We start from the raw sequence: 11,943 nt of genomic DNA, 5'->3' as shown, positions 1-11,943 counted from the left end.
AACCAAACCCTAACCGTAACTATATAGTAATTACATAGCCTATTAATTAATATTACTTACTTATTTGAGTAAGTACAATATAACTAAACTACATATACAATATAATACATAAAATAACTATATAATACAATATAATACGTCACCTTAAAATAAAGTTTTAACCGAGAAAAATAATTAGTAAAGTCAAGTGGCAACACTTCACAATAAGGTCTCATTTATTAACATTAGTAAATGCATTAGCTTATCAATTAACCATGAGCAATATATTTTTAAAGCATTTATTAATCTTTCTTAATGTTAGTTAGTTCCATTGTAATTGTTCATTGTTTGTTTATAGTTCAAAGTACATTAATGTGAAATTCAAGTTTTGATTTAAAAAAGTTATTAGTAAATGTTGAAATTAAAATTGACAAGAATAATACATTGTTACTTTATTTTAACTAATTTAATTAACTAATGTTAACAAATGAAACCTTATTGTAAAATGTTAGCAGTACATTTTTTACTTTTGGTAAATGGACTGCATTTATATAGCGCTTTAACAGACCAATGGCCACTAAAGTGCTTTACATGTATTGCCTCACATTCACCCATTCACACACCGACGGCGGTGTCAGCCATGCAAGGCGCCATCCAGCTCGTCTGGAGCAGCTGGTGTTAGGAGTCTTGCTCATGGACACCTCGACACTTGGTCAAGTGGAACCGGGGATTGAACCACCAACCTTCCGGTTTGTAGACAACCTACATGAACCACTGAGTCACTGCCGCTTTTGGTCTATTACACCATTCAAGACCATGTACATTATTTTAGCATAATACTTCAACTGTATTTGTTCTGTGTAAATAAAATAAAATAAAAAAGTTATGTCCCTTCAGGAACAAATATTTTCTTAAATGTGCTGTTATATTTCCTTATTATTCAGAGGACAGGTACACAGAGTGCATAACAACATTTTTGCATGCTAATATTCATATTTATAAAGAGACATTAGAGTGTATATTCAAATTCCCAAATCTGTGATGCACGTGATGTCATTCCATATAAGATGTCAGTAGTGGATAGAGGACAGAAGTTGTCAGAAACAGCTGTCAATATACGTCAAGGTATGCAAGGGGTTTTCAGATATTATTTTTTGGTATAAATATAAATATATATAGAACTTGCATAGATTTATTGCTATATATTCTATAATGATTCATGATTGTATATTTCTATGTTTATTTTCTCCTCTGATCCACTTCATTTTTAGAGCCAACTGCTTTCATTACAATGGAGTGTCTGAAGTATCTGATGCTGATATTTCTCATCAGTAAGTGTTTCCTTGTGTTTGTCAATATTTATTACAAGTCTGAAAGCTTTGTATTTTATTATTTATACATATTTTTTTGAAAATAATGCAAAGAATTTAGTATTCCCTACAATGGCGTATTGCCAATGACAGGTGTTTGAAAAAAGGGCAGCTAACAATTATAATAATATATTTTTTTTTAAATCAAGTGATCTCAAATAATTTATTCTAAACAGTTTCTAAATAGACACACTGTAATAATTTTTTTTAGAAGTTTTAAATAAAACAATGATTATTACTTTTTACAAGAGAATGCTATTTCAGTCTTTCTACTTCAAAATGTCATGTTTAATTCAGTGTGTTACTTGCCATTTCTTTATAATTGTTAGCGAAATTAACTAGAAATTTTAGGGTGAAAAAGTGTTTTCAGTGCCTGTAATAGGTAATCTGGTTGTATTGGTTGTCTTCCAAGCATTATTGATGTTGATACTGACAGTATGTGTTTAGTTGTCTAGTTGTACTACGGTTGACTAACAATTTTAAAAAAGTGCAATATCAATAATATTACCTGTGATGAAGGCCATCAAACAATTAGAAATAGTTGAAGTGTATGGTGAGCATTTTTTTCCATCCATTGAAAGAATGACATTCAATTCTTAGGAAATAGGACTCGGTGAAATAACTGGGTTTTACATACAAAATAAATAAGTAGGTTTCACATACAGCACCCCTTGAAGCTAAAAAATAACAGCACCAATATTTCTTGTATAAATACATTTCAACAAAAAAATGTGAAGTGAATATTTTATTTCATTCTTGAAATATCATCTGCCATTCTTAAGTACAACTAGAAGGAAACGGTGTGAATCTTTGGATCAAAACACTGGCCAATAAGGATTTGTACAGTCAAAACTGATCACAGATCGGCTAATACCAATATCCATTTTTGGTAACACTTTATTTTAAGGGTCCATAATCATGCGGTAGTTAAGTATTAACATGCCAGTAGTGAAAGTTATGTTATAACATTACTCTGCGTTAGCTCTGTGGCTGGTATCAATATTATCACATTAACCAGGAAACAGACAAGATTATTGGCTTATTTCTTGTGAATTATGTAATGATGTCTCAGACTGTATAATTTTAGCTTTACCATTTATGGATCATTGGTTACTCTGTCTTTATCCATTTCTAAGAAACACCAGATTTCTCGTAATATTTGGAAGTTCCATAATGACTTGTTAAAGAATGTTATTTTGTCAACAGGGGCAACGTGATCTCATGAGAATACGTGTGTATTTTTACACACAGTGTAGTTCTACCATAGGTACATTTATTTACGTTTTATACACACCAAAACGTATAATACTGACGTAATTACAGCACAAAAACGTAAAACATTTACGTATTGACAGAACAAAAACGTAATTTATTTACGTATGAACAACTCGAACTTACCGACGTACAAATTTGTACGTATTCCTATTTATGCATATTAAAATCGTGGCATTAATGTTTTGACTCTTGCATTCAATTGTCTTCACGTTTTCAGTCGCATTTATTAATGTAGTTTAGTACTCGTAATACTCATAAATAATACAATTTCGCTCTGTTCGTGCCTTCTGCTGCAAACTCGTTTCGGATTAGCCTACATGGTATACACTTTAAGCTTTAAAAAATACCTTCTTTAATCGTTTAACCATTTTGTAATATTAGTTTATTTACCGTGAGACACAAAAGGCGTTTTCTCCTATAGAACCATAATACACTAAAACACAACATAAATTCACAAAATACATCAATTTTATTAGCTTGATGTAATCCAAATCTATAGAATGCATACGTTGTTTGCAAGAAACAGATCCAAATTCAGCCCTTTATCCAGCGATCTTCATCTCCATTATCAGCAGCGACCGTAAACGTCAAATCCCGCGCTCGTGATGAATTCAAATTCAAAAATTGCGCCCTCGAGAAGCGCTACGACATGTTTTACGGCAGTAATATCAAACGCCCATTGGCTCTCTCGCCTGCTTCGTCACAGATTGCGACATGCCGTGTTTCAGTCGGTGACGTGTACTACATATGAATTTTGAAACGGAGAAGCGCGCGCGCCTTCACAGAGCGAAACCGGATTAACATTTTCATGGATTAATAATTTAAAGTCCGCGTGAACCGGAAGTTGCAAACGACTGACTTTTCTCAAGTGTTGTGACGCATTTCCGAGTGAAACGGAATATTGAACAGAGGGCAGGGTTTTACTTTAGCGCTCCTCCTCTCCATCTCTCGCCCATAGCAGAGTAACGGTTTGAGGGAGTGGTTAAGCGATTAACCAACCCAAGCCGTCAAGCCTACGTCATCAGAAAAAGACCCATTCCAGACCCGGAAGTAACTTTTCAAACTTTGATTAAAGATAACTTCGGCAAACAATTTTTTCCTGTGTATTAACTTGCACGGATTAATTGTTCACCACAAGACTAGTAATATCCGCTAACAAAGTAAATAGGGTCAATTTTGATTTCATGCCGACTTTAAATTCTGCTCTGTACCTCATACAAAACTGTTATATACTGCCAGATAGGACTACTGCGACTGCAACTGCAAAACATCGTCATTTGAACGACTTTTGGTACCGGTTTTGACATTTTCGCAATAAATCAATTATTGTGATTACACTTTTCTGTCTGTTATGTTTTTCTTCATAATTTGTAGCCTAACGTTACGTAGTTTTAAGAAATGGTTACGGGTAGGTGCAGGAGTAGGATTAGTGGCTCAAAATATCTTTTTACACATCTCTGTCCATTATGTTTTATAATGTTTATAAAAATTGATATGTTTAGGTTTGGGAGTAGGGTTAAGGGATCTTAAATGTATAAAATGGTAAAATGGAAATTATACAGATATCTTTATGATATGGAATATTCATAAATAATTAACGTTTTGTAGCTGTAAAATCGTAATAATGTTACGTTTAAATGTTGCAGATACGTCAATAGTTTACGTTTCAGCATCTATCCAAACGTAGCCTACAAATAAGTATGTATTAAATTTTTTTAAATTACGTATTAACAATGAGACCAGGCTGACAGGGGATGACTCTGATTGAAGAGATTGAAAAGCTAGATATATCTTGCATGAATAAATGGGAATGGTCTAAATTTAAGTTCAAACAAACACGACAGGTCTTTTTTTTTATCAGTGTTGAGAAAACAAAAACAAAAGTGTTATGGTCTGGTGTGATCAAGAGGGACAGGATTTAATAATCAATTTAGAGAGGAACAAGCATATCCACAACCAAAACCTATTTCAAACAAGGACGAACTAAGACTGAGGGAGAACACAGGGTGTATATGCATATAAATTACTTGTCTTGGTCTATGCTAATCGCCTCAAACCAAACGTGTACTTGGAAAACAAGAAAAAAAAAATCTTGCCCAGTCACATTGTAGTTCTGGCAGGATCTTTACAGCTTTACACCTTCACCAAGTTTATTTAAAGTTTTGGTGTATAGGTCTCTCAAAAAGAGATACCATTGACGTTAAACATCACTATAGGTAAATATCATGTACATAAATTCAATTGCTGTCCATCGTGTCCGATGACGACCTCCTTCGAATTAGATTTCTCCACAGAGTCCTGTTTTTGTGGGATCTGTTTATGCTTGAGATTTCGTTTAACTGTCTTTAAAGCGCAGCTTTGGTCTGCCTATGCCACGGTGCCCCTCTTTGAGCTGGGAGTAGATAATCTGCTTTGGTAGTCGACTATTGTCCAGTCTGCTTAGATGGCCAGGCTATCTAATTGTGTCCTCAGATTGTGCTGGATTAGTGTTTCGTACATACTAGGTGTGGTTGTTTTATCTAGTAACTCTTTGTTGGATATATGGTGCCACCATTTAATGCCTAGAATTTCTCTCAGGTGTCTCATTAGGCATTTAGGATGTGTGCTTGGGTAATATAAACTGTCCAAGATTCTGCTCCATATAGAAGAGCTGGGAGAACAATTGCACGATACACTGCACATATTGTGTACCCACTTTCTTCCTGGATGCTGCCTGACTCAGGAAAGCGTACCTCACTCAGAGCCGCAATGTCTGTTATATTTCAGTAGTTCACGAGAGATTATAGCTGAACGTCTCTCGGGTCTGTTAGCTTCTTCTCTGTCAAGCATGGTTCTAATGTTCCATATTGCGAATTTCATGTTGATGGGTTTAGGGTGGACCTTTTTAACCTGGGCGACATCATGCCAATATGATTTTCTTTTTCTGTGAGATTTCATAGTTTTTTGAAGGAGTGCTAGCAATATCTGTTAAAGGAACACTTCACCCATTTGCATTAGACTTTGTATCTTTAGAAACCCAGTCACATTTTCGAATGGTCATGGTTTATTCCCTTATTTTCCCCTGAGATGGGAGAAATAAGGATTTAAGTGTTCCACTTCCTGCTTTTTATGACGCAAAAATCGTCAATTTGCGTCATAAAAAGCAGGAAGTCAAATTTCTTTGAATAAGGGTAAGACTACAAACACTAGCTCATCATTTATCCAGTAGAAGGCGCTGTTCCGCATGTTTTCAACCCGCCCATAGAGGGATCTCACTCACAGAATGTAAATATAATGTCAGCCATTCTTTATTTAGGAGCTAAGCTAACAGTTTCTTATTCTGTGGAGAAAGCTGAGTAGTAGCGGTGACCATCCTCTTTTTCCCGGACATGTCCGGCCGTCGAGATAGTCCAAATTGTCCGGGATTCGGCTTTTGCTTTCTGCAGTCGCATTCATAGTTTACATGCACACCTTTTGTTTCAATCTAACTGAATTCATTCCGATTGATGAATCTGAATGTAGTGTTTACATGAACGCTAAACAAGTGATCGTTTGATGTGCGTTTTAACATTGCTAGGAAAATTCCCGCTCCTCCGTGAGAGATACGAGACCGTGCGTCTCACAGGCGCCGGCGCCACTCATCAGTAATCACGCCACCGGCCTCGCATCGTTCTCCGCGGCCGTCAGTCTCGTTCCTGCTCGTCACAGTAAACATGAGGAATGGCGACTGAAGAACGCAAAAGCCGAATCCTGGACATTTTGGGCGACATCAAAATACTGGGCAGACTCACGGAGACTCACTAGTAGCATAGCCTTGTTGTTTACTGCGATCTCTTACCGGTAGGCGTGGCCTCCTAGGGCAGCGAAGCAAGTGCATTCTGGGAGTTGTTGTCTTTCATCCCCATAAGCCAAAAATACATTTTCTGGCTTTTCTCAGTCTAGAAGGCTCCAAATTCAAAAATAATTTCACATTTCTTCTACATAAATGACCCATTTTAAATACACATTCATCTTTCCAGAGGTGAAGTGTTCCTTTAAGGATTCACTGGGTTTTGCTAGTTTACAGTGAGCCCCTCTCTTCTGCTAAGTTCACCCACCTGGCAAGGAGAATCCAAGACGAGAGAGAGCAGCTTAGCAGTCGCAGTGTCTGACCGGAAAGTTTGGGTAAAGGCAATGCCCCATCCAACCGCCCTCTGAGGCTGACGACACACCTGGATTTTCTGTTAGGGTCGACTCCCTTAGCCTTTGTCTTTACAGGGACGTGACTGCAAGGCAGCAGGGTGCTGGCTTGGTAGATGGCCGCAAGACCCTAGGTGCATGCGCCCTTAAAAGACAGGTGTTGTGTTTGTCCTGCTAGGGTGTCTACCCAGTGGGTTCACCAGATTAGTCACCGGTGGCTCGACCATGGAACAGGTGGTACTGGTTTACATGTTACCAGTAGCAAGCTTCCAACAAGCCTGACCTGACCTGAATAACAGTAAACCCTCATTAACTTGTTTTAAAAATGAATGTACAAATTATTTATCCAAAGATAATCAATCCCATTCTTTATAAGATTTTGTACATGCCTTTTTTCTCCTTGTAACCCGCCTTAACTGTTTAAAGATTATGTTTTTATTTATTGTACTCAATATGATTTCTTTATTATTTCTACACATGTTTAATATATACATGATAGATGTTATTTGTGTATATTTTCATATGGATATTATTGTTTTAGTTAGTAAATTGATATTGTTAAATAAAAAAGGAAATAATAGGCTTACCATAGTGAATCAGGGTGAGACAAAAACATGTTTCATTGATGAATGTTGTATGAAGGATGTATTGACTTGTTAATTGTGAACAAAAGTTACATAGTTTGCCTGTAAGCAGTGAAAATAGTATTACATTATGCATATTTATAATATTACAATGTGTAATATAGCCTCTTGAACATACTTGCACTGTGTTTGACTTTTATTTGACTACTTTTCTACTTTTACATTTTAGATGACATGAGAAAAGCCATAAAAGGTAATTATGTGTTAAAGTATTAAACAAAATCTGAAATATGGTGAATTGAATTATTTACAGTTTTACTATTCCCTTCAGCACAGGGTTGTGGGGTTTCCTCACTGAACACTAGTATTGTGGGAGGTGAGGATGCGCCTGCGGGGAACTGGCCTTGGCAGGTCAGTCTACACGCTAATGGTTCTGACTGTGGAGGGTCCCTCATCAGCCACGAATGGGTGCTCACTGCGGCTCACTGCGTTTACCTCTCGTAAGAACACAAAATAGATGTATAAATCAAATAATGTGTGATTTAATGTGAAAGTGCAGTTGTTATTCTCAGAGCAAACACACAGAGTCTTTTATCCACATTCAGATCCCCAGACAGTAACTGGACTGTTTACCTGGGCAGACAAAGCCAAAACATTTCAGTCTCTAACCCAAACTTGGTGAGTCGAGGTGTCCAATCCATCATTACACATCCAGGCTATGACCCTTCACAGTGGACCAATGACATCGCCTTGCTGAGATTGAGTGAGCCAGTGAACTTTACCAGCTACATCAGCCCAATCTGCCTGGCTGCTAATGACAGTGTCTTTCACAACGGCACCACCTGCTGGTCCACTGGATGGAGACAAACCAGCTTTGTAGGTAATGAACATTAGTTTGTCTATTGCTAAAGTGGGACACTTTTGGCCATTTATTTTCCTTATGCTTTTAATTAGGATCCAAATACTGTAATCTGACATTATAATTTAATGGAAAGGTTAGGACGCCTCTTACCTTATAGCACAATGTTTATTTTTTTTATTTTGTACTGTACTAAATACTGTGAAGAACAACAATGAACCTCTACTGACCAAACCCCAGATTTGGCCAAGTAGGACACAACATAGGCTTACATAAAGATTACAGTATCCACTTGCTAAATCAATTAAATTAAATTAAAATATCTTTTAAGTTTTTTTTTTTTTTTGATTTAAAAAATGATTTAAATTAATTTTAAATCCATTGATTTAAAAAATGTCTTGTTCCTTTCCTTAATCATCTTAATTATTCTATAGAAAATACAGTATTATAAATTATCTGAAATTATATTTTCCGAGTCTGATGTAGTACGCACCTCACATCATAAAAAAAGTGTCACATTTACGAATATGAAGTGAACTTTTACTTTTTATTACTTTAACCCTTAACATTTATTCATAATTTTCCTTAACATTGCTTTTCCCACTGTGTTTTGATTTGAGCTCTGACCTCAGTTTCTTGATGTGAACTCATCAGCTTAGAGATGCAAATGCTGTGAATTTTCAATCATATTCAACTAATTTTGACTCATTTCATAGAATGAATGAAATGCAGTTGACAAACTACAGTTAAACATTTCATACACAGCATGAAACGTTCAGTTAAAGTGCTTCTCGTTCACTTTACTTATTTCAAAAGGGTAGCACCCACAATGCGATTGTGGGGCAGGTGCGATCCGGCCGAGGGGCGAGGGACGGGTATTACATTTTTTAATGGTACCCCTTTAAAGAGACCTTGGCACCATGGAAGCTACTGTTGGGTATCTCTCCTTGTGTCCTAAAAACTGTAGAAAAAGGAATACACTGCCTTCCTTCAATGGTGTGGTCCCAACTATAGTGCGGATCGGGACGCATTTTTCTGTCAGAGCCAGGCCCGTGTCCGGCAGAGCTGTAACCGAACCTGACCCGAGCCCGACAGGCATTAAGATATTTTTGTCCGAGCCCGACCCAAGCTCGACACAGTTAAAATTTAATTTTCTCATTCAAATGACACATGTACGTTTGTTTGTGTGGAAAGTCCGCTTTTATTAAGCAACTGTAGGACGGCATTTGGAAATGTCAACAGAAGAGCGTATCAGCGCACACGGGGGCAACAAGCGCACGTTAACACAGACGCGCACACATTATGCACGTTTCGTTGTCACAGCTACATAAACAAATTTACGCACGCAGGAAGACGGGTGTTATGGTAATATTTTTTATTTATTTTAATCACAAAATCGAACCTTTGCATCAAGTGAAACAGGCCAATTGGCTACCTACATAGTAAGCTTTGTTAAATTTAAAATGTTCAATGCCTTATCGTGCTGATGTGACCGACCCCGACCCGAACCCGAACATAATTTCTAAATATCTGTCCGAACCTGGCCCGACCCGTCGGGCTCGGGTCGGGTATCCATCCTCTAGTCCCCACTACTTTGAAACCAGAGCAGGTGTATCTGCTGTCATAAGAAAATCTCTTCTGGGCAAAGGGGCAATAGAACATGTTCCCCTCCCAGAGAGAGAGTCAGGCTTCTACAGTCGGTACTTTCTGGTTCTCAAAAAAGAAGTTGGGGTTGCATCCGATTTTAGATCTTCGCGGCCTGAATCGGTCCAATCCAACATCACGATTTGTTTGTTACAATTGGTCTCAAGGAGGCATGCTTCCACATAAAATTCTGCAACAACATGAGACCGATTCAGTTGGGCAAGCCATCCCTGAAGGCAAATAAGGGCATGGGCATTTCTAAAAATCCATGTTTATGGTAAAGGGTTATGCGCTGCGGCTTTGTTCCCTTTCTATGTGGCACAGACCCCGGTTCCTCACCTTGGGTCCTACTCTAGGTGCATTGACGTCACAAGATGAAAAAACAGATGCTTCCCGTACGGGCTGTGGAGTGGTCTTAGGTAGCCATCCAGCCCAAGGGATATGTAGAGGTCATCATCTCGATTGGCACATCAATTACCTTGAATTTATGGCTGTATTTCTGGACCTAAAGTACCATGTCCATGCGAGTGAAAAACACTTACAAGCTTACAATACAAATCGCCAGGGCAGACTACGTTTGCGCCACCTGAACAGGCTAGTGCAGTGCATTCTGCTTTGGGCTCAGGCAAGTTCCTGTCCCTCAGGGCGATTTATATCCTCGGATATCTCAATGTGGGAGCAGATCTACTGTCCAGACAGATCATACCGACAGGGGAGTGGAAACTCCACCCCGAGGTAGTGAAGAAAATCTGGAAAAGATTTCACGAAGCAGAGGTGGATCTTTTCCCCTCCCAACAGACAGCGCAATGTCTTGTCTACTACTCTCTGAGTCACTAAGCTGTGGAACCTGAACGTTTGGCCCCTGAAGGGTACCAACTGAGGGACACTGGACTTTCATCTGAAGTCATGAGATCATTCTCAGTACTTCCCTTGTTAGTCTGTGTCTTATGTTTCTTTCTGTTTCCCTCCCTTGTTTACTCTGGTGTCGTTCTACCTCTATGAGCGTGCATGCTCTCTCTCTCTTAGATTGACGCACCTGCTTGTCATTTGAGAGTTAGCTGATTGATCGGATACATAAGACGCCAATGAAGAGATGAAACAAGAGAGAGAGATAGATAGACTGTGATCCAGCCAGAGAAGCAGCGTTTTTAAGTTTATTAGTTGTTGTACCTCATTTTAGATTCCACATTGGTTAGTATGTCATTGGATTTTGCTTATCCGTTGTCCTGATTAAATAAACTCTTTATAAGTAGTGCCGTTGTTCACTAGTTTATTTTATGCTACGTTTCCTTCCCTTTTTTAAATAATTTGGTCGTAATACCGGTACCCTCCACTAGAAGAATTTATGCCAATAAATGGGGTGTCTTTGAAAGGTGGTGCACTTTTCATCATGCAGATCCAGTTAACTGTCAGATTGTTTCGGTTCTGGACTTCCAGCAGGAAATGTTATCAGCAGGCACATGCCCCTCTGCTCTCAGGGTATATGTGGCCACGTTATCGACTTGCCACACATTGATTGACGGGGCACCACTCGGGAAGCATCCACTGCTTCCTCGCCTCATCCGTGGGGCCAAGATTCCTTCATGGGACTTAGCTATAGTCCTTGAGGGGCTGTTAGAGACCCCCTTTATTGTGGCTATTGCCTCATTAAAAAGAATTGGGGATTTGCAGGCTCTCTCTGTCTCGCCATTCTGCTTAGTCTTTGCCTCTGGAAATAGTGAAAGCTATTTTGCATCCTCATCCTGACTACTTGCCTATGGTTCCTTTCTTGACCTCTTGAAGCCTTCAGCCCTCCGCCGAATCAGAATAAATTCCACCTACTGTGTCCAGTCCGTGCTCTTCAGGCCTATTTCCACAGCACTAGCCAGTGGCGTAAGTCAGAGCAACTATTCATTTGTCATGGGGGCCGAAACTGGTGGGAAAAACAAACAATCTCACACTCAGTGAGGGATAATTTTGCCCTTGCCTATGAGGCGCGCGGTCAAGCTTTGCCCTTAGGCGTTAGGGCTTACTCTACCAGAAGTGTTACTTCTTCCCAAGCTTTATCAGTGAACAGGGTTATCGTCCCTAACCA

General features: G+C 38.6%; 1 protein-coding gene across 1 annotated transcript in view; it reads left to right on the top strand.

The window, feature by feature from the left end:
* Window positions 1-375: 375 nt before the first annotated feature.
* LOC306989203 (uncharacterized protein) overlaps window positions 376-11,943 on the top strand; it is a 45,698-nt gene continuing 34,130 nt past the window's right edge. Inside the window, exons 1-5 of the mRNA XM_079594646.1 lie at window positions 376-1,104; window positions 1,251-1,310; window positions 7,596-7,619; window positions 7,698-7,866; window positions 7,972-8,246. Coding sequence (XP_079450772.1) covers window positions 1,047-1,104; window positions 1,251-1,310; window positions 7,596-7,619; window positions 7,698-7,866; window positions 7,972-8,246 — 586 coding nt within the window. The 5' untranslated portion in view covers window positions 376-1,046. The remainder of the gene's footprint in view (window positions 1,105-1,250; window positions 1,311-7,595; window positions 7,620-7,697; window positions 7,867-7,971; window positions 8,247-11,943) is intronic.

Source organism: Phoxinus phoxinus (genome assembly GCF_949152265.1).
Source record: "Phoxinus phoxinus genome assembly, chromosome: 21".
NCBI classification, from domain to species: Eukaryota; Metazoa; Chordata; class Actinopteri; order Cypriniformes; family Leuciscidae; genus Phoxinus; species Phoxinus phoxinus.
The sequence above is the reverse complement of the archived record's forward strand: the minus strand, read 5'-3'. Positions and strand labels throughout refer to the sequence as shown.